The following is a 23724-nucleotide window of genomic DNA, read 5'->3' as shown; positions in this document are numbered from 1 at the left end:
GGATCTTTAACTTGTGTCATGTGAGCTTGGTCTGTATCAATGAAGGGATTCAGTGATTAACTTTTAAGTATTTTGTAGCCATGGTGATTTCTTTTGAAATACAATACGAAAAATACTTCCTAGCGATTAATGGTGTTTTGTTATCACTTGGGTGAGTTTTATGAGCAAACAGAATGAACAATTATGCATTACTTTTCAGATAGAAGGATGCAAAAATTTCTTTTGGCTTAGGGAAACACCTACCAGCTCGGAAAAAGTCTTTTTTGATTCATTATGGGAGCTTTGTAGCAGTGTTGGCTGAAGTTGGATGTGTAAGACAGTTGCTCCTGAAGAAGGGAGATGGTTCAGAATTATTAAGAAGCAGGTATCTCAACGTAAGGGGTTTAGTTTAAAATTCCTGACCAGAAATGTCTGGTTAAAACTTTGCAAGTGAATTTGGAGCTAAAGAAGTTTAACTCAGTTTCATGAATATTCAAAGAAAAGGCGATCCGATTCTGGGAAATTGAAGCCGTAGCCAAATAAAACACGATAAATGACTGTCTCTGATTTTGTATACTATAAAAGAAGATATAAATGAAGACTATAAAGCAGTAGTATAAAGGGGCGGCACAGTGGCTAAATGGTTAGAACTGCTGCCTCACAGCACCAGGGATCCGGGTTTGATCCCACCCTTGGGCAACTGTCTGTGTGGAATTTGCACATTCTCCCTGTGTCCGCGTGAGTTTCCTCTAGGCACTCTGGTTTCCTCCCACAGTCCAAAGACGTACAGGTTAGGTGGATTGGTCATACTAAATTACCCATTGTGTTCAGGGTGTGCAGGTTAGGTGGATTAGCCACAGGGAATATAGGGTCACAGGGATGGAGTGGGTCTGGGTGGGATGCTTTTTGGAGGATTGGCGTGGACTTGATTGTGAATGCAAGCCATTCTGTCTCTGTAAGGATTATATGATTCTATAAATGCTGATTACAGGGATTGTAGTTTCATGTTTTGATTTTAAATGTTTAATTTTGTGTTATATGTGAAAGGTTTGGTTTATTCTGCCACACATATCACCTTGGCACACGTCCTGTAAGATTCATACCCCTAAGTAAACAATGGCAACAATTCAGCAATTATTCAAACATCAAACTTTGAAATTTGTTGAACCCTGAAGTTTTGAATAAATATGAAACTATTTAGAGATTTAAGCCAGACAGATTAACCAATAATTCTGCGGTAGCATTTTTGATCTATTATTTTCTAAACGCTGCAAAGTTAAAATATTTTTTATAAATGACTTGTCAAATTTGACTACTATTAAAGCATGTAGTAATTCTTCTCTCTTCAGGTTTCTTTTGGATTTTTAAAAATTTAACCTATTTTTCAAATCAACCTACTCTTTGATGTTATTACACACTCTGAAACAGATGGGACTTGAACCCGAGCCTTCAGGACTGGAGACACTACCACTGGGCCACAAGAGGGCCCTCTGATGGCTCTTTAAGAAAAATTTAGACTGTACAAAAATTTGTATCTCAGGATGTGCCAAGATTTACATAGCATGCAAACATGACATTCATTTCAATGATCCCAGCTATTGGTAATTCTGGACAAATCAGATCCCAAAGTAGAGCCTGGTTTACAGACAATACATTTTATTTTCATTTTTGTTTTCTGTGGAGCTCAGTCACTGAACATATACACAAGAGGCTGCCAATGTACTTCTAATAAAAGAACATACAGGTTTAGCAGAAGCTTTATTACACTAAACAAGAATTTTTGGACCAATCTGATTTAAACACCAGTATGAAATATTCATCCCTTTTACCCAAGCAATACCCCTACTGTCACTCAAATCTAAATAAACAGTAAACCTTGTCTCCACACTAAAGCCTCTTGCTTAACTGATATGACTGTAATCAGTTTCCTTTTGGCAAATTACTGCACATTCATTACATGCTGTTTTCTTCAGTTTTCTTCCCCGGGACTCTTAAAACAGAACTCTAACTCAGCTCACTATTACTTAAGATACATTGCCTCAACTTGTCTGACACAGCTTTGTAACATGTTTTTCTCTCTGACACAAGGTAACAAGAAGTAGGTAAGTGATAGAATGTTTAGCATAGGTCAGGATAGGTGGCAGATATTGGGTCTGGGGTCTCTGCAGATATCTAATCCTGGGGTTTGTTGAGTCTTAGGGGTGGCCTGGCTTCAGATCTGAATCTGAATTGAATGATGCACCATCAACTCCCCACTTGTTAGAAATAACATTCATTTCTATTCACAGTCAAGGAATATTGAAGATAATACTTAAATTTCTTTACCTAGGCTTGTAGACAACACCATTATTTTATCCCTGTATTTTGCTTTCTGGCAGACAGGATTTCCACTCAGGTTCAGATACCAGAGTTTTTGCCATTGGCTCAAGACATATTCCAGTTCCTGGATATGTGAATAATCAAAGATTGTAACATTTAAAATCTGTACATCCATTTCACCTCAATTTTAATTGTCAACTTGCATAATTTCTCAATAAAGTTGGAATTCAAAAAGCTTCATGCTTTTATAAAATCTTAAATTGACAGCGACAAAACAAATAAATTTTCACAGTAATAAATGATTCACAGTGTAATTTTGTACATACAAGTAATAGGACATAATGTAAAATAAAGCACATATTACAGTACATTAACTTAAAGAGATATTAGTGCACGACAACAAGATTTTTCAAAGAGCAAATTCTGTGTTGCAAGAACTGCAATTACAAACTTTAAGCATGATTTATTTCATTGTTGTAAATATTACATACATAACGATCGTGTACCTTCATTTCAGGTTTATGTTCCAAAAATCTTGTGTACAAAGTTAAATGCAGCACAAAAAAGACAACTGCACTCATTTATCTTTGGGTAAAACCTGCATAAAGAAGCTTGGTTGATTTAGCCGACAGCTAACTCACTTCCAAGCAAGACGAGTGTCTCAACAAGAACGTTTATCTAACAGACCATTAGTCCTAGTGGAAATATGATTACCCTTTGGACTTGTTTTTATTGTACATTGCCTTTCTGCCTCTAATAAAGTGGTTCCACTTTCCAACTACTCAATAATCAGTTCTAAAGGGACTCACTTTAGGGGGTTTCGTTTGCTTTGATAAATGATCGTGTCATGCTCGTCACTCAGAGGTCTGCCAGAAAATACTCAAGAGCAAATTATATTCAAGGCATGAGAATCAACTGGCTCAGCAAACACTGCAGCAGATTTTTCTTCAGCTAATGATGCCTAGTTATGAAACTGTATTTGACCACTGTGCTCCAATCTTTATCTTGCCGGTCTCGTTCAACTCTGTTAACTGCACTGCAGACACCAATTTGTCAACCAGCTGACTTTCTGTCATAATCTCTTTAAGAAAAATCTATATTTTTTAGCTTGTTCCTGACTAAATTGTGAGGAGGATAAATTTATCTTCTCTGATACAATCTACAGCTATATCAATTATGTGCTAAGGTTGCATATATTTAGTAACTTGGAAAATATATTGAATAATAATTTTTTCTACAATTTTACGTTTGACAATTTATAGTAACTAACATTTGAAGTTTTTGCTTGTTATCTACTGTTATCATTATTTCTCATCATAACATGCATTAAAACAATAGAGAAACACCTTCCCATTTAAAGATAAATGGTAACATCAGAAAACTAGCTACTCAAAATAAATGATCCCACGTTATCTATTAATGAATGCTTCAGCAATAAAAATGGAAAATGGCTGGACAGGTAATAAAATTGGAACTCAGAATGTACTTTGCAATATCTCTCTTCTAGAACTTTACAGTTTGATGTAGATAAATTCATGGCAGTATTAGGTTTGAAAGCATTTCATATGTCTTTTGAGATCATGGCAAGGTCTCCGGATGAATAGTCTAGCAAAAATGCCACTAGGCTATAGTGTCCCCGCACTTACCACCTCCGCCCCCCACCTCACTCCCATAGTTTCTTGCTGTTACTGAATCAAAATAAACAGGAGGTAGGAATATATAAAAAAAGGTGAATGGCATTCTTAATATTTTTTAAAATTGTTCATGTTAGTTTAGGTATCCTACCATGCTTGCTTTAGCATTTCAGCCAAGTAATGATTGAAGAGAAAAGAGAAAATGCATGAACAAAGATAGTTTGGAAACTCAAAGGACATAAAATAATAAACCTCAAAGGACTTGATAAACACTTAGTTCAAGAGAGTTACAGGCCTAGATGCAGCAATCTCAAATGACTGACAGCCAATGCACAACATAATTAGGGAACTCCTGAGTCATTATGTCACTCCTAGGCCAGCTGCTGGGCCAAGATTTGTGGTCATTAAGGACTAGGTAGAAATACTATTATGCGGTCCTAAATTTTAAAGCTGCCCTTGATTTTTTTTTTTAGTCCACTGGATCATTTCAGGGAGCTACTGGGGAACTTTGTAGTAGTTCACAGTACTCAACTGATAACTGCATCCAAAATTGTGACTGTTGCTCTTGTTGCAACAGCTCACTTATCCTTTATTATCCCCGAGTGTTTACTTGCTTTACCTCCTCCAAATGATGACTAGATGGAAGAAGTGTGCGGACACAGGGAAGGCTAAGAAGTGGATAAACAGCAACATCAGGGGTTAATTTTCCAATTCTAGATACAGGGGTGTTTCCAGAGGACTGGAGAATTGCAAATGTTATGCTGTTGTTCAAAAAAAAAAGACGATGTAAGCAAGCCCAGGAATGTCAATTTAATCTCAGAGGTGGGGCAAATCCAGCACAAAATGAAGACACTTGGGTAAATGCCAGTTAATTAAGGAATGCCAGCATGGAATTTGAGGGAAAATCATGTTTAACTAACTTTCTTGAGTTTTTTTGATGTAGTAATAGCAAAGGTTGATGAAGGAAATGCAGTTGATATGGTGCACAAGGACTTACTAAAGGCATTTGATAAAGTGCTGCACAACAGACTTGTGAGAAAAGTTAGACATGGATGTGAAATTTGCTTGCTGCTTGTTGATAGGAAGCAGACAGCTGTGCTAAATGTCTTTCAGATTGGATGAATGCTTTTGGCGGGGTTCCCCAGGGGTCGGGGTAAGGGCTCTTGCCCTTCATGACATAATTAATGACCTAGCCTTTGATGTGCAGGATACAATTGCAAAACCTGCAGATGACACAAAACCTGAAAGTATTGTGAACAAAGAAAAAGGTGGTGTTCAAGTTCAAAAGGACATAGACGAGTTGGTGGAATGGACAGAGAAGTGTTAGATGAAATTTAATGCAGAGGAATATGAAGTGATTTTGTTTGCAAGAATAAACATAAACCAAACGGTACAATTCTAATGGGATTGCATAAGCAAAGGGACTTAGGAGTAAATATACACCCCAAAACTGAAGGTGACAGGGCAAGTTGAAAGAGCAGTAAAGCAAATGGGATCTTGGGCTCTATAAATAAGGGCACTGAGTACAAAAGGAAGCTTTGATAAACCTGTATTAAACAATGGTTTACTCTCAGATGAGTATTGCATTCAGTTCTGGACATCACATATTAGAAAGGATGTGAAAGTATGAGAAAGAATGCAGAAAAGATTCGTAAGAATGATTATAGCGATCAGCAACTTCAGTTATGTGGATAGATTGAAGCTGGGGCTGTTCTCCTTGCAGCAGAGTGGGTTAAAAGGAGAATTTATGAAGACTTTCAAAATCATGGAGGGCATGGACAGAGTAGTGAGGGAAAAACTGATGAATTGATGTACAGCTCAAGAACCAGAAAACACCAATTTAAGATGGGCAAATGAAGCTGCAACAACATAACAAAAAAATTCTTCACCTAAGTAATTAGAATCATCATAGAATCCCTACAGTGTGGAAACAGGCCATTCAGCCCAACAAGTCCACACCCAGACCCATTCCCCTAATTTCCCATGTCTAACCCACCTAACCTAAACATCCCTGGGCGCTATGGGAAATTTAGCATGGCCAATTCACCTACCCTGCACATCTTTGGACTATGGGAGGAAACCCACGCAGACACAGGGAGAATGTGCAAACTCCACACAGACAGTCACCCGAGGTTGGAATCGAACCCGGGTCCCCGGCGCTTTGAGGCAGCAGTACTAACCACCGAGCCAAAGTGCCACCTAATTGAATCTACTCCTACCACATGCTGAGGCAGATCCTAATTAATATTTTAAAAAGAGAATTGCTTCATTATCTGAAAAGGAAAACAATTACATGACTATGGGTAAAGGTAGGAAAATGGCACTAGGTGAATTGCGAAGCCAGCACAGAAATGAGTATTATCAGTCTATGAATCTATCAAGTGCCTGGACCACAGCCATTGTGGCTGTGGAGCAGTCTTTTTGGAACAGCTGGCCCTTCTATGTCAATAATGAGGAATCTAGATAAAATAAATACAGAGAAACTATTCCCACTGGCAGAACAAGACAGAAATCAAAGGTAATTCAAAGGAAAGAACCAAATATTACATAAGGAAAAGTTTTTGTTTGAACACAGCTGATAGAGGGTAAGTCAGAATGATGGAGGGTGTTGAAAAGGGAATTGGATAAACATCTGAAGAGAAAAAAATTGCAGAGCTGTGGGAAAGACCAGTTGAGAGGGAGTAGCTAATGGACCTTCTGTTGTCTAACTATTTTCGTAGGTAACAAATTTTTAAAAATGGTGAAAATCATAAAAGAATAGTAAAAGTCTTGAATTTATATAGCATCTTTCGTGACCTCAATATGTCCAGAAGCACTTTATACCCGATGAAGTACTTTGCAAAAGTAATCTCTCTTGATTTATAGGCAATGCAGCAAGAGGAGGAAGAGCTTGAGGATTACCAGAGTCAGCCATGATCTTATTGAATGGTACAGCAGAGTCGATGGGCTGAATAGTTTACTTTTACGCTTACATTTTATAGTCTTATGGATGGGAATGATGATTATTGGCAATGGCATGAGACGACTAATTCAGAGGCCTAGGGTTATGGTCTGCCACAGCTGAATTTCTACCATAGAAGCTGGTGGAATTCAAATACAGTTGAAAGTCTCATCAATGGTGACCATGAAGCCATAATCAAATATCACAAAAACCCATATGGGTCTCTAATTTCCTTCAGGAAAGAAATATGCCTGGTCTGGCCTAAGAATGAACCTAAGCTTTTAAATGTCTTCTGAAATTGCCTAGCAAGCCACTCTGTTTAAAGATGATGAGGGTTAAGCAACAAATACCAGCAATTCCATCAAAGATAAATGTAATTTCCACGGCACTGTAAATTCATACTAACAACAAAGACAGATAATCCACTTTGGTGACACTGGTTGAGAGATAAATGTTTGCCAGGACATAAGGGAAAATTTTCTTCCATTTGTTCAAAGAATATCATTTTATTTTATGCCCACCCGACAGCAGACAGGGACCCAGTTTAAAGTCTCATCTGAAAGATGTAAAGGTCTAATTACAGTTTGCCTCCCCATTTTTGAAGCTGTGAACAAAGAACAGCATGTGGAGACTTCCTTAAGAATATGCTTTTGAGATAAGATTACCTTTATATCTTGAATATGATTGTCTTCAGCCATAAACTGATTCAGGTTCCCAAGACAAGCCAATTCTTTTATCTCATCAATACTATTCTTCTTGATGTTCAAAACACACAAGGATTTCTGCATAAATAAAAATAACTCTGTAGATGTGTTAAAATGAAAATTTTCTATTACACTTAATTTATCTCCTATTATCTATTTTAATTATGTTTAATTTACAATAATTGTAATAGTTACTGTCTAGGTGAGTGTAATCACGTTTACATTAATGATTTCATCACACAAGTATTTTGTAGAGAATAATAGATATCTTAGTGATTACAAGTACACATAGTGGAATATAAGTGATTTTTAAACTGTTTATAGATGTTATTTTTAATTCCTAAAAAGTTGCCAGGAGATCAGTCCCTTTATCATTATTTTTAAAAACAAATGGATGGAGTGTGTTTAAACATTTACACTCCAGTGGCAGAATTTTATAAAGACTCTGATAATGGGAGATATGGCAAGCTGGGTGAATTAATCAGGTGGGATCTGAAATTACGAAATCATAATGGCTGATTCAGAATAAAAAATTAAGTCAGAAGTGTTGCCATGGTGGGGCAGGTCTCCTGTAGTGGGTTCCTACTTGTAGTATATTTACATCTGTGAATATTCATTATGTAATGCTTTTTGAAATAAATCCTACCTTCAACAATAATTCAGCAATACATGGGACACTCATGGTACCCGATTCATGTTTTTTTGAAAGGAGGTGTACACAAATCAACCCTGTGCAACAGTGTTTGACATGAGTGATTGGCTTTGTTGAACTGCGCAGCAGGGAGGGGACCAAGAGAAGAACAAGAATTATCAAACAGGGTTAGGTAGGTATAGTGTTGGACTTAAAAAAAAACCTTCAATCCAGGCCATTAAGGGTTAATCCTTAATTGTTAATTGCTCATGGTAATGAAATTGAAAGAAAGCGTTTCCATATCATGTTGTATTCAGTTCTTATATCATTGTTTGCCTTTTCAACACAGTTCACTTGATCGAATATCAATGGTTCTTATACACCCAATCTTCTTACAAGCCTTGGAGAAGCAGGAGAGAATGTGTGGAAACAACACTGGATAACAACCGAAGCTACAAGGCCAGCATCAGTGGAGGAAGTATTTAAGATTCTACGGCCAAGGAAGGCATAGAAGGTACCTGTAGTGATTGTAACAAGGTCAGCAGGTGGATCTCATACAAAATGAAGTCCCTGATTGGGACTGTTAATCAGGTCCAATCAGGGAACCCTGGCTGACAGATAAAAACAGGAGTGTCAGAGGTTCTGTTCACTGAAAACTGGCTCTGTGGGAGCTGGATCAGTGTCAAGGGCTCTCCACATGTGTAAATAAAGGGTGACTTGATGACGGGATACTAGCATCTGTGGAGTTTTTTTAATGGCGATGAGACAAAAGTGAGTTTCCTGAAGAAACTCACTTGCATCAGTTGTTTTTAAGTTGGGGTAAACATTTCTGGCATCATGCTGTTATTTGGAAAGTTTGACTTGTTCAGTCTTGCTGTTGAAGGCTGGGCCCAATACGTGGAAAAATGCATTATTGTTTCCAGGCAAATGACACTGGGACAGGTGAAATGCAACAAGTAATTCTCATGAAACCTTGTGATCTGCAGCTTTGTCAGTTACTAATCCCTGAGGCACCAGATACTAACACTTTTCAAGAGTTAACCGATTTAGTTAAGGAATATTACGACTCCAAGCCTCCTCTAATTCTGAGGGTACAATTTTGGTTCCGGTCTCTTATGAGAAGCAGCTGGTTCAGTTACCACTGATTGCAGTAAGAGGCTCGGGCCCAAGCTTTATTGGGTGAAATTGGTTGAGAAAGATTCACCTAGATTGGCTCAATATTTTTTGGTTAGAAAATGGCTGCCTGAGTGAAGTCCTGATGAAATGCCTGGAAGTTTTTCAAGAAGGTCTAAGGACTATCAAAGAAGTCAAGACCACCTTGCATGTTGACCAGGAAGCAATTCCACGATTCTGCATGGCCTTTCCAGTGCCAATTGCCTTACAGGCAAAAGTAGAGGCAGAAATCAGAAGGCTAGAAAATGAAGGAATCATCAAACCAGTCCAATTTGGAATAGGCAGTCAGACCGATTGTGGAGCCCTAATGGGTCAGTTCACCTTTGTGGGGATTTTAAACAAACTCTAAGCCGCTTTTCACAGCTGGATAAATGATCAATCCCTCACACAGAGGACCAATACACAAAGCTGGCAGGGGCCTGTCCTTCACGAAGCTGGACATGAGTCGTGCATACTTGCAATTGCAGTTGGATGAGGATTTCCAGAAATCTACTACAATTAATACCTATAAGAATTTGTACTAATATATGAGATTGCCACTTGTGGTATCGTCAACCTGTATAATTTTTCAGTGGACGATGGAGAACATTTTACAAGATCTACTCCAGGTCGCCATTTATCTAGATGACATGCTAATAACAGGGAAGACCATAAAGAGCACTTAAAAGATCTTGGACATAGTTCTTAAACATTTCTCCCAGGTGGGCCTATGCCTTAGAAGGGAAAAATCTGCATGTTCTAGGTGCCCTAAGTGAGTTACTTGGGCTACAGAGTCAATAAGACAGGTTACACCCGTTGGAAGATAAAGTCAGGGCGATTAAAGATGCCCCAGCTCCTACGTCAGTGCTGGAGCCTCGGTCTTTCCTTGGGCAGGTGAGCTATTATGGAAAATTCATACATAACCTGGCTTCCACCCTGGCACCTTTGCATCAACTCTTATAGGGTCAGCCTTGGAAATGGTCATGTAGCCAAGCCAGAGCTTTCAGGGAAGTCAAGAGACATCTATCATCTCCTAAGGTGTTGGCACACTATGATCTCAAGCAATATGCGATGTCTCCCCGTACGGCATAGGGAGAATATTAGCTCATAGGTGCTCCAATGGAGAGGAATGCCCAATAGCGAATGCATCCAGGACTTTGGCTAAAGTAGAGCATAAATATACCCAGAGAGAGAAGGAAGGTTTGGCAGTCATACTTGTAATCAGGAAATTCCACCAATATCTTTAAGGATGTAAATTTGCAATAAAAATGGATCAGAGACCCCTGATAGGTCTACTTAAAGAGAACAAGGCAGTGCCGCACATAGCTTCAGGCTGAATTCATCGAAGGGCTCTAAAACTAAGCCCGTATAATTATGAGTTGGAACACCGTCCGGGAGAACAAGTAGCAAATGCGGATGCAAAACCTGCTGGCAGATGCACCACTGGTGGTATCGCCACTGGAAGAGTCCATAATTATTTTAAATTTTCTGGACACACTTCCAGTTGCAGCTGACGATGTAAGAATTTGGGCGCAGAAATATCTGGTCCTGGCAAAACTAAAACAGCTAGTGACAATGGGGGAAACCAAAGGGCCATCACAATCAGAACTGAAACCTTTTCAGACCCCAACAGACCAAATCACAATAGAGGACGGTATATTATTATGGACAACAAGAGTGATTATCCCAAGCAAACGTTGCCGCCAGATACTGGCTGAACTCCACAAGGGTCATCCAGGAATTCCAAAACGAAGATGTTGGCGAGAACTTATGTCTGGTTGCCAGGATTGGATGGGTGGGACAGTGACCAAAGTGCCAACAAGGACAAAAATTAAAGCAACTCCCTCACATTTGTTTAAGTGGCTGGGTGAACCCTGGACCCAGTACATGTTGACTATGCATGGGCTCATCGTTCTTAGTCATTGTGGATGACTATTCAAAGTGGCTGGACGTGGATAGAGTTCATTCGTCAAACACAGGGATGACGACAGAAAAGCTGCGCACATCTTTTGCATACACGGACTCCCGGAAGTTTTGGTCACAGATAATGGGCCGTTGTTTACCAGCAGGGCATTTGAGTATTTCTGAAAGTCGAATTTGCAGCAGAGTTGCTAATGGGGAAAAGACTCAGCACCGGGTTAAATCTGATCTTCCTGGACCTGGTGGGAAGGGTGAAACGGCAACACCAATGCCAGACGCAAGATTCTGCTAAGCAAAGGAGATAGTTTACTTCAGAGGACAAAGTCTGGTGTAGGAACCATGAGAATGGCCCTGCATGAGTAAGAGAAATGGTCAACATAAGGTCAGGTCCGGTGATGTATAAAGTTCGGGTAGGTGTAATGGTCCCGAACAAGCACGTGGGCCATCCAGAAGCTGCAAACTTGCAAACAGTGCGGGAGCAAAACGTGCCCGGCTCCTTGACTTACTTTCCGACTGTTCAGGAACTCATGAGTTGTCCCTGTCAAGTGTTGAAGATATCTCGGAATCTGAGATGGACACAGCAAATGTCGACGCCTTTGCTGCCTGAAGGAGAAAATTAATTTCTTTCGAGACACTCCGAGTGCAAGAGGCGAGCTACTGCACGTTACGTGCCACCTTTACCAGATGCAGAGTTGGAGTAACCTGACCTGCTGCTAAAACGCCCCAGGAGGAGTTACAAAAAATGGAACCAACCTATGTCCTTGGACTCCGAGGGGGAGGTTGTAACAAGGTCAGCCACGTGGACCTCATAGAATATGAGTTCCTTGATTGGGGCTGTTAATCTGGTCCAATTAGACAACCCCTGCTAGCAGATATAAATAAGAATGTCAAAGGCTCTGTTGACTCAGAGAGCTGGATTACTGTCAAGGACTCTCCACATGTAAATAAAGGGTGACTTGGTGAGGGGATACCAGCCTCTGTGGAGTTATTTTAACAAGGACCAGAATTGGGCCATTCACTCCATCGAGCCTGCTCCGCCATTTGATCATGGCTGACATATGGTTCCCAATGGGTCAGTACTAGGATCTCTGTTTTTCTTAATCAATATTAATGACATAGGTGTGGGTGTGCAGGGCACAAATTCAAAATATGTGGAGGACACAAAACTTAGGAGTATTGTAAACTGTAGGGAACATAATGACAGACTTCAAAAGATCAGAGACAGGTTTACGGAATGGAGGGCTGCTTGGCAAATAAAATATAAGGCAAAGTAGTGTAAAGTTATATATTTTGTTAGAGAACAGGGAAAGGAAAAATGAAACAAAAATATAATTCTAAAGAGACACTGGAGCTATAGGGCTGCTCTCCCTTTGGAGGGAGATGACTGGTAATGGTTTAATCTGTAGGTCACCACACTTCAGGGAAGGGGAGAGGTTGAGAAGGGAAGTCCTATATGGTAACCTCAATGGGAACCATACCCATGCTGTTGGTATATTGTGCATTGCAAACCAGCTGTCCAGCCAACTGAGCTAACCAGCCCCCTCAAAGCAGAGGGATTGGAGATATACTTATTTTTGGTACTAACAACCACTGAACCACCTCAAATGATAGGGGCATTAATTACTGTAAAGAAACCTAAAAATTAAAGAAAACTTAAATTAAAAAGGTAATATCCTATGTCAGTGATACATGCCAAACCCCCGGTATTCATGTTGGAGAAGGCCTCAAAAGCACTGGAAGACACTCTTTATCTCTTTCCAGAGACTCCCAGGCAATGTAACCACAACAGAGAGACAGGGAGTCAGGCCGAACAAGCACCACAACCTGGGCCTGTGAATGCCACTTTGGCCAGGAGAATATAGATATTTCTAAGCAACCTGTTCAAAGAAGTTATTACACACGTCTTGAGCAAGTTTTTTTAATTCAATCCTGGGATGTGGGCATCACTGTCTGGGCCAGCATTTATTGCCCATCCCTAATTGCCCAGACGGCAGTTAGGAGTCAACCACACTGCTGTGGGTCTGGAGTCACATGTAGGCCAGGCCAAGTAAGGATGGCAGTTTCCTTCCCGACAGGACATTAGTGAACCAGATGGGCTTTTCTGGCAATCAAAAATGGATTCATGGTCATCATTAGACTCTTAATTCCAGATATTTATTGAATTCAAATTCCACCATGTGCCATGGCAGGATTTGAACCTTGGTCCCCAGATTAACAGTCCAGCAATAATACCACTAGGCCATTGCCTCCCATAAATTGGATGTAAATCCAGGCCTCCTGACTCAGAGGTAGGGAGACCACCACTGTGCCAGAAGAGCCATACAATTTGGAGATCTACTTCTTTGAAACAAATTGAACTAAATTAATTAGAATAACAAGTGACACCCTCTCAAAGGGACAACATCACACAATTCAAAACTTTAAATATGCTTACAAAATGTAATTAAAATAATTTTTGGGAAGGGGAATATTGCACTCTAGCCCCTACCCCAGTCAGCGGGTAGCAGCGCTCCAGTACTCGCCAGCACCTTTAGGAGTGGTGGCAGCTGCCAACAATAAACCCACCAAAAATGCAGGATATTGAAGGGACTCACATTGCAGGTGAGTGATGGGGGTCATGAGGAGGGGCTTCCTGGCTGGGGTGAAAAAAGCAGTCAGAGGGAAGGGCAGGAAATGGTTTTCAGCATGCCATTCCTCCCTGATGTCAGGTCTCTCAATCAGGCACTCAAGTGCCTTTGAACAAAGCACCCTCTTGGGAGCTGAGATTTGCTTTTCAGGCTTCCTGCATGGTTCAAAACTGAAGGCAACAGGAGGAGACCTTCAAGTGAGTTTAATTAGTGTCCATGCAGGAAAGTTGTTAATGAGCCTTCCTGAACAAACTTAATTGAGTGGAGGCACAAAGGCATTGGGGTATCCACTCCATACTTCCTGCTTGTTTAAATACCCACTCCCTCCAAGCTCACTGCTGGGTATATTCAATTCAGACCCATATTCTCACAAGTTTTTGATTTGAGTTCAAATTAAGTGTAAAATCATTAAGTTTTATATCTGTCTACTGTAAGGAAAGATCTACTTTAAGCTACATGGTTCCACAATATCAGAGACTGAGTTATACCTAAGAAAGTTACTATCAAATGCAACTGCAACAACTACTTACTTTTAGAGATTGGAGAGTCCTAGGATCAAACAGCAGCTTCTCTCCAAGGGGAAGGCGCTGGTTCTCTACATGCAATTCTCGAAGCTCTGTTAATCCTTCCAACTCTTCCACTACAGAAATGCAATTGCCACCTAGATACCTACATGTAAAAATAAGCACATTCCTGTAAGAAAGGAATATATTGCATACTGAGGATTCTCAGCTGTCCCAAAAAATTGAAAGACCCTATGGAAGGGGTGGAATTTTGCTACTGAAGTGAGCAGCTTGAGTGGGGAAATTTCCTGATCTAGCAAATTAATCCAGATGACAGGGTCCTGTAAGACCCAATTTTTGCTCTCGGGAACGTGGAAGCAGATTATAGTTGGGTTCACTGATTTAATATACAGATCTGAAGTAGGCATGGGTGCAGTCAGGTTGGTGTGGTCATTGTTTCAGATGCTATTAGGCCCTCTAGCGCTCACATCCTTCACATCCTCTTGACACCACCACCCAACCTCAATGGCTTCTTTGTATCAATTCATGCTCCTCAAACCACCCCATTTTGCCTCATACTTCCAACGACCCATCTATATTCACTCCCTCAGTAATATTACCAAAAGAAAAGAAATGTAAGGTCTGTATGTTGACAGTATGCACTCAACACCACCTCTCTCAAACCCTTCAATGACTCTATGTTATCAGACCGCGTGTCCAACATCAATGCCTTGGATTCCTGCCAAAATTTTCAAAACATTGAAAAGATTGAAGCTATCCAGTCTCTAGACACTAATCCCATCACCCTCCCTAACCACACTCTTAAGTTGATTCAGACTGTTTGTCCTCCTATCTTGGCTGAGAGCTGAACTTCTGATTCCACATACTGTACAAGACTGCATACTTCCAGTTAATTGCTGTGCCGCCTCAGCCACAGCACATCAAGCCAAACCATGCTTTAGGTGAACTCCAAACCTACCAATCTATTGCTCTCATCAGTGACCTTCCATTTTCCTCCTTTCTTAAATTTGAACGCCCAAAATTCTGCTGCTCTTGTCGCAGCTTGTATCAAGTCCCATTCACTCAGCATCTCTAGGTCACTGACCTACATGGACTCCCAATAAACCAAAAATGAAAATGAAAAGTTCTAATCCTTGTATTCACATTCCACCCATGGTATTTTCCTCAAGGTAGGTTGGTTCCTGAAAACCTCCACCAGTTAAAACGGTTTGTGAATCTTGGTGGGGGAAACCTGCGATGGAGTCAGGAAGCTTTTGATAAATAAACTTAAAAAATCTTGCTTACATTCCCTTATATCAACCATGCTCCCTCCACAACCACTTATATCTCCTACACAACCTTCCACGACCCCTTCACTTCTGCTGACAACTTGGGCCTACTGCTGAGGGGTTACCTTAGAGGTTTATAAAGTCATGAAGGGCATAGATAGGGTGAATAGCCAAGGTCTTTTCCCCATGGCAGGGGAGTCCAAAACTAGATGGCATAGGTTTAAGATGAGAGGGGAAAAAATTTAAAAGGAACCTAAGGGGCACATTTTCATGCAGAGGGAAAATACGTGTATGGAATAAGCTGCCACAGGAATTGGTGGTGGCTAGTACAATTACAATTAAAGGCATCTGGATGGATATATGGAATAGGAAGGGTTTAAAGGGATACGGGCCAAATGCTGGCAAACGGGACTAGATTAATTTAGGATATCTGGTTGGCATGTTGGACCGAAGGGTCTGTTTCCATGCTATATATTTCTACAACTCTATGTTCCCCACAATAGCCCAACCCTGACTCCCACACATCAAAATTTTGTGATAGTTTTCAGACATTTAGAAGTTAGGGAAACAATCTTGGGAAATGGTGTGACTTGTGATTCGCAAACGAATTTGTCTGGTATTCCACCCAATGTCAGTAATCACTATTTGGTCATTATTTCATTGGTGTTTGAGACCTTTTTGCATGGAAACTGGCTTCAACTTTTCACTACATTAAAACAGTTACTATACTTCAAAAGTAATTAATTAGAATACCTGAAGATTATAAAAAACACTTTATAAATGCAAGTTCTTTCTTACCTAAGCTCATGACAACTCATTATTCATACAATATTTTTGTTTTAAACTTTAATTTTAGAAAGTAAAAGCGAGGATTGGCTTACAATTTAGTGAGGTTTTGTAGCGAGGAGAGATTTGCAATGTGTGTTATATTATTGTTCTGCAGGTACAGATGGGTGAGATTAATTGCAAAATCTAAATTATGAATCTGTGTGATGTTGTTGTCATATAAATATAAAACAGACAGGTTCTTGCATACCGGGAGGTCATCCTGAAACAAACGGAAAAGCAAACATAGTTTTAGAAAAAAAACTCAATAGATATAAATGGCATTTTCACTTTTAACCTCATGCATAACTAGCCATGCACTACTCCTCTGTAGTTTTACTCACCATATCTTGCCAAGCAAAATGGCATTAACATACACGAAAGACGTGAAGTTGCAGTACTTGCCTATTAGCTAGCCACAAAAGAGGAAGTGAATAACCTGGTAATTACTGCTCAGTTAATTTATTGGCTGGGATCCTTTTGGAAACAATAATCTGGAAAAAAAATTAACAACAACTTGGACAAACATGAAGGAGAACCACTGTGGGTCTGTTAAGGACAAACTGTGTTTGACCAATGTGATTGATGTTTTGAAAGGGAACAGAGAGTAGATGAAGGCGGAGCAGTTGATGTGTCTTTGGACTTTAAAAAGGTGTCTGATAAAGTACCAGACAATAGCTTTGTTAGTAAATTGAAGCAGCATGGATACAAAATTGGCTAAGGAATAGGAAACAGCATTGTGGTAAATGGATGGTTTCAAATTGAAGTAAGATACACAGCATTGTCCCCCAGTTCTTAGTTTTAGGATCACTGCTTGTTTTTGATATGGTATTCATTAACGGCTTGGACTTGGACATGGCATAATTTCAAAATTTGCAGATGATACAAACGTGAGGGAGATTACACACAAAGTAGCAGGAGATATTAATAATGCATCATCCTGGCTCTGTAATTGGTGCATGGTGCACAAAAAAATCCATGATGTAATACTAAACCTACATAAACACTAACTCAATCCTACCTGGAGTTTTCCCGCCATTTCTGGGCAGCACGATTTTGAGAGTATGTGAAAGCTTTGGAGCAGATACAAAAGAAATTTATTAGAATAGTTCTGGGAATAAGGGATCACAGCTAAATGGACAAACTAAAGAAGCCTTACAGCAGAGAAAACTAAGACAAGATTGATGAAGCTGTTTAAAATATAGAAGAGTCTGGAAGGAATAAATAAACTGTTTCCAATGGCTGAACACTTGATGAGCAGAGGACAGGAAATGGCGAGTGGAGGGGCAAGTAGTGAAGGGGTTGGTGATGAGCAAGCACAGAGCAGTTTTCTGATTGCTATGCTGTAGTTTAAAGATTATATATGTAGAAACACAATTAAAAACAGGGAACATAACTTATCCTTAATCAATTAAGTGAACTCACAATCTCATCAATATTCTTGTTTGAAAAATTTAGATGAGTCAATTTTTTTAGGTATTGTTCCAACGGTTCATCTCTTCTGTTCTTTACATGGATACTATTTTTAGCGATTAGATCCACTGTAAGTCGACCCATGATATAACAGATTTTAACAAACTTGACTCAGAGTTATTTCATGTAATGTTTCATTCGAGCTGTTGATTATTTCCAGAAGAATAATTAAATTATCCTGTGGAAAGAATTTAAGAGATAATTACATATTTGATACATATATTATATACATATGATAATTACAAATACCTCTTGCAAACAGTGATGCAAGTTTTGGTTTCTCCGCTGCACAAGAATGGGTCACAACTGTGATAGAGACCCAGTGCCTGCCCTGCCCTTGGACTCATCTCTTGGTCTCTCTCTCTCTCTCTCTCTGATTGATATCATTATGATCTGCACTTTATTGCTGCATTATTGAAGCAGAATAAGCTTGTTCTGTAGCAAAACGGTTCACCTTTCACTTGTTGGATCTTTTCACTTAGCTTTCACTGTAGTTATATTTCTTGTTAGTTTACGCTCATGTTCTGATTTTCTAAGTCATCCTTTGCTGTTTTCTAAAGATTTCACAATGCTTAGGCCCATCATTATTTTGTGCAGCATTGTATGACTTTTCTTTCAATTAGATATCATCTTTAGCTTTCTTTGTTAGTCATGGAAGATGCATTCTTCTCAGACAGTATTTCTTTCTCATAGGATATATCTTTGGTGAGGGTTATGAAACATCATGCCAACCATCTTACCTTTTATTTTATTTCTGTTCCACTGAAACCAACTTTGTCTTTATACCTTTTCACCTGGCTTTATTTAAGCATAATACATTAGTTTAAGATTCAAGTTCCACACCCTCAAGATGAATGAGAAATTACATGATACAATAATAACTCTTGCCAAGAGAATACTGCCTGGTTTCTGATTCCATGTGCTCTGATTGGTACCAGAATATATTGTTCAAAGAAACTGTCAACTGAATGCATCTTTGAGCAGAATGCTGAGAGTTCAGTGAGTACTGGAAGTCTTAATATATTTCTAAAAATCTAAATTTGGCCTGTATTTCATATTTAACATTTAACTGTAATTGGCTGTTTAAATTCTAAATTCTAGGTTTAACCAGGGATATATAAACTCTCAAGTTGAGAGCAACTAAAGTAAGTTAATTAAAAAATCCAGCTTTTGGAATTTGGGGCTGAGCTAACTCAGAGCATATAAAGACATTTCAATGTGACTTAGCACTGAATGTGATTTGAGCAGTGTGTGCTGGGAGTTACGTGAGTAAGGGAATTATGTGAGGAGAGGGGAAGAAAATGTTTCTTTGCTTTTTCTTTAATTTTTTCACCCTGTAGTAACTGGAGAGCATCTAGTAGGTGGTTAAGATCTATTCCATTCCCCAGATTTAAAATAATATTGGAACTGGTGGTAAGGCTAATAAAATACATTAAAAAGGAAAATAAATAATTGAATAAGATAATTAAGTAGTTAATTTGAAAGTGGAGTCACAGGTAGACAGAGCAGTGAAGGCGGCTTTTGGCACACTGGGCTTCATTAGTCAGGGCATTGAGTATAGAGTTTGGGAAGTTATGTTACAGTTGTACAGGACGTTGGTGAGGCCACACTTCGAGTATTGTGTTTGCTTTCGGTCACCTTGCTATAGGAAGGATGTTATTAAACTAGAAAGAGTGTAGAAGAAATTTACAAGGATGTTGCCAGGACTCAAGGGACTGAGAAACAGGGAGAGGTTGGACAAGCTAGGACCTTTTCTTTAGAACGTAGGAGACTGAGCGGAGATCTTATAAGTGTATAAGATCATGAGAGGCATGGATAGGGTGAATGCACTCAGTCTTTTTCCCAGAGCTGGGGATTCGAGGACTAAACAGCATTCGGTTAAGGTAAGAGGGGAAAGAACACAAGGGAAAGTGAGGGGCAACTTTTCAACACAGAGGGTGGTACGCATATGGAATGAGCTGCCAGCAGAAGTGGTTGAGGCAGGTACATTAACAACATTTAAAAGGTATTTGGATGAATGCATGGATAGGAAAGGTTTAGAAGGATATGGGTCAAGTGCAGGGAAATGGGATTAGCGTGGATGGACATTTTGGTCGGCATGGATCAGTTTGGGTCGAAAGTCCTGACTCTATTAAAACACTTTAAGGATGGCAGGACAGGTATGTACTACTACTGATGTCAATCTAATAGGTCGTAGTTCTACATTCTCCCTCTTCTTCCTAACTTAAATAGTGGGACTACATTTTCTGTTTTCCAGACTAGAGGAACCTTTCCTGATGCTATAGAATGTTGAAAAATAATTACTCATACATCCACTATCTCTCTAGGTACCTCCTTCAATGCTATGGGATCAAGCTCATCTGGTCCAGAGTATTTAGCAACCTTCAAGGGGACAATATACAATGGTGGATTGACATTATTCTCTGCAGCAAAGAATGAGAGTCAAGAAGGCTGTGCTGCCTGCCATTACCAGTATTTACAATATCTGTTCAGGGTCAGAAAGGAACTTATAGTGGGAGGGGAAGATCCAGTTGTCATGGTGCATGTAAGTACCAATAACATAGGCAAAGAAAACGGTTCGCTGTAGTCAGTATGATGAGCCAGGCATCAAATGAAGAAACAGAACAAAGGTAATTACCTCTATTAGCTGAGCCACATGCAAATTACCATAGGAAATATAAGATGAGAGAAATTACTGCAAGGCTTAGCGATTGGTGCAGTACAAGAGGATTTTGGTTTGAGGAGCACTGGCATGAGTAGGGGAAGAGTGGGGAAATGTATCATTAAGTTGGCCTACACACAAACTGTACTGGGGTCAGTGTTCTAGCAAGCTGCATAACTAGGGAAGTACAGACTGTTTTAACTAGAGTGGGCAAAATGATCAAATTTGGAAAGATGTGATGAATCACAAGAGAAAGAAGGCATTAATATGGAAAATGAAAAATATGGAAAATAAACAGGCCATGGCAGGAAGGGGCAGGAAGTACAAATTAAGAGTAAATCAACAGATAAGGCTAGATTGAAAGTTAAAGGATAAACAAATGATTTTGTATCTGAATGCATGTAGCATTTGAAAATAAAAAGATGAACTGATAGAGCAAATAGAAATAAATGCTTATTACCTGTTAACCATTGCAGAGGCATGGCTGCAAGATGACATATGTTGGGACTTGAATATTGAAGGGTTCATGACAGTTGGGAAGGACTGAAAGCTAGGAAAAGGTGGAGGGATCACTTTGTTAACTGATGATGCTATTAGCACAGACAATGATGATCCAGGTTGAGGAACAAGGATATAGAAGCAATTCATGTATAGATGAAAAATGATAATTGCAAGAAGTCTCTTGTGGGAGTGATGCACAGGCCTCCTAACAGTATCCATATGGTATCATGGAATGTCAAGGAAGAAATAATGCAAAAATTATCAAAAGGTTGGTGATAGTCATGGGGGTTTAAATCTACATACAGACTGGAAAAATCAAATGGACAAAGGTGACCTAGATGAAAGATTCATAGAAATTTTTGAGTCTAGTTTGTTAGAACAACACTTCTGGAACCAACCAGAGAGCAGGCCATAACAGACTTAGTATTAGGCAATGCAACAGGAATAATTAATAATCTCGTAGTGAAGGCATTCCTAGATAACAGTGACATATTATGATAAGATTGAATTTTACTTTCAGTATGAGGGAGAGAAGAGTGGGTCCAGGACTAGTACTTTGAACTTAAATAAGGGCCATTATGAAGACATTAGAATCCTAGAATTAAGATGGCGGCGGCAGCAGGGTATGCAGGGTATGCAGGGTTCTGGCTCCTGAACCCATCTGCTCCTCAGCACCAGGCCGGCCATATCCTTTATTCTCGTTTTCTTTCTTTTCTCTTTCAGCTTCATGCAGTGAAAGAAGGTGGCTTTAGCAGGATCAGGCAGCCCACAGCAAGATAGGGAGAAGGCAGCCCGCAGTCCAGGGCGGCCAGCAGTGAAAGTGGGAGAAGGCAGCCGACAGTGGATGGCGGCAAGGGTGGAAGCAGGCAGCCCATGACAGTGGTGGCAGCAGTAGCAGGAAAAGGCTGGAAACTGGTGACAGCAAGCAGCCCAGGGCAGTAGCAGGCTGAGGTCAACCCCCTGTAAGGAGTGCAAGTCTAGCATGGCTAGGCGCTTATGGACTGTGGTGTTGAACTGTTAACGGTGCTTCTTTGTTTCGCTACTTTTTAGTTTAACTTTTTAAACTTTGTTTTCCTTATTTTTCTGCTTTGCAACCAAGATTCTGTACCTAGGTACCTTTTTACCTAAGATAGCACTATAAGTGGCAACTTGTAAACTTTACACTGTACTCATGTGAGCACATGTAACAATAAACCTAATTTAATTCAATGTAAATTCAGCTAGCTAAAGTGAACTGCCAAATAAGTTAACAAACAGGTCAATAAAGATGAGAGACAACAAGGTGCAGGGCTGGATGAACACAGCAGGCCAAGCAGCATCATAGGAGCAGAGAGGCTCCCTTGAGGTTTGTCCGGAGGGAGGAGAGTAACTTCTTCAGGTTAGGCATCCTTAGAAGAGGCTTCGCAGTGGGGTTAAAATTTGTAGTGGCAGGCATTTAACGGGCATTTCAGGAAGAAATTCTTCCTTCTTAAAACAATCCCCTTATCTCTGGAATCAAAGTAGTGAACATCCCAACAATTTATTTTATCAGTTCTGAAGAAGATCACTGGACTCGAAATATTAATTCTGTTTCTCTCTGCACAAATGCTGCCAGACCTGCTGAGTTTCTCCAGCAATTTTTACTTTTGTTTCAGGGATAGGGCAGAGTAAATTAGGAAGGGGATCGTGTTGACATACCCAGAAGCTATCGGTGCCAAGCAACTCGAGTTTCAATTCCTGCACATTTTGCGCAATGTGAAGCCGAAAGCGGGTTATATTCGCGCAAACCACGGCATGAGGTGAAGAAACACCGGGAATAAGACAGAAATAACCAGCTCAGAGCCTCCCCGGGAGCCCCCCCGACTCTCTACTGGAGCTGCAGAAATAATCAGAACAGGACACCGACTCGTCTTGCACTTACACAAACACTGACTTTTACAAAAGCTTCCTTTTGCTGGCTGTGCGGTTGCAAAGCAGTCGGCGGCCGTTTCGAACGCGGTTCCGTTTGAAAGCTCGCGGCCGACGCCCTGGCGGTTGCCGCGGAAACGGGCGCCACCATTTTTTGGAGTCCCGCAGGCGGCAGAGGTCCCAGAGAAAAATAACTCGCTCTGTCTGTTCCGCCCTTTAACTCGTGTCAAAGCTGCAAGCAGAGCAGCAGGAGACTGTAAGGGCCAGTACGGTAGAAACCTGAATATTAACGGTGCAAGGCATTATTCAAATTATATCTATGATAATGAGCAACGAATTAATTTCATCTTTTGCTGGTCAGGTAAAGTCTCCACAGTCTTACCTAAGACAACAAGGTGCAGGGCTGGATGAACACAGCAGGCCAAGCAGCATCATAGGAGCAGAGAGGCTGACGTTTCGGGCCGAGACCCTTCATCAGAAAAGGGGGAGGGGAAGGGGGTTTTGAAATAAATAGGGAGAGAGTGGGAGGCGGATAGAAGAGGGATAGAGGAGAGGAAACAAACAGGTCGAAGAGGCGGGGATGGAGCCAGTAAAGGTGAGTGTAGGTAGGGAGTTAGGAAGGGGATAGGTCAGTTCAGGGAGGACGGACAGGTCAAGGGGGCGGGATGAGGTTGGTC

The 23724-nt window shown here is 40.2% G+C and overlaps 1 protein-coding gene across 4 annotated transcripts in view; it reads right to left on the bottom strand.

Moving 5' to 3' along the window:
- Positions 1-23477, bottom strand: part of ppp1r42 (protein phosphatase 1, regulatory subunit 42) — an 83087-nt gene extending 59610 nt beyond the window's left edge. The window contains exons 1-6 of one of the 4 annotated variants that reach the window (XM_048596331.1): positions 23430-23477; positions 23061-23326; positions 16581-16747; positions 14438-14576; positions 7539-7655; positions 2305-2422 (exon numbers count right to left, since the gene is read on the bottom strand). In XM_048596331.1, coding sequence (XP_048452288.1) covers positions 2305-2422; positions 7539-7655; positions 14438-14576; positions 16581-16747; positions 23061-23198 — 679 coding nt within the window. In that variant the 5' untranslated portion in view covers positions 23199-23326; positions 23430-23477. Of the gene's footprint in view, positions 1-2304; positions 2423-7538; positions 7656-14437; positions 14577-16580; positions 16748-17545; positions 17598-17949; positions 18176-23060; positions 23327-23429 lie in introns of those variants that run through there. The other 3 variants (XM_048596330.1, XM_048596329.1, XM_048596332.1) reach the window with 3 other exon arrangements.
- Between the last annotated feature and the right edge of the window lie 247 nt (positions 23478-23724).

This window comes from Rhincodon typus, chromosome 4, assembly GCF_021869965.1.
Source record: "Rhincodon typus isolate 14 chromosome 4, sRhiTyp1.1, whole genome shotgun sequence".
In the NCBI taxonomy this organism is placed as follows: Eukaryota; Metazoa; Chordata; class Chondrichthyes; order Orectolobiformes; family Rhincodontidae; genus Rhincodon; species Rhincodon typus.
The sequence above is the reverse complement of the archived record's forward strand: the minus strand, read 5'-3'. Positions and strand labels throughout refer to the sequence as shown.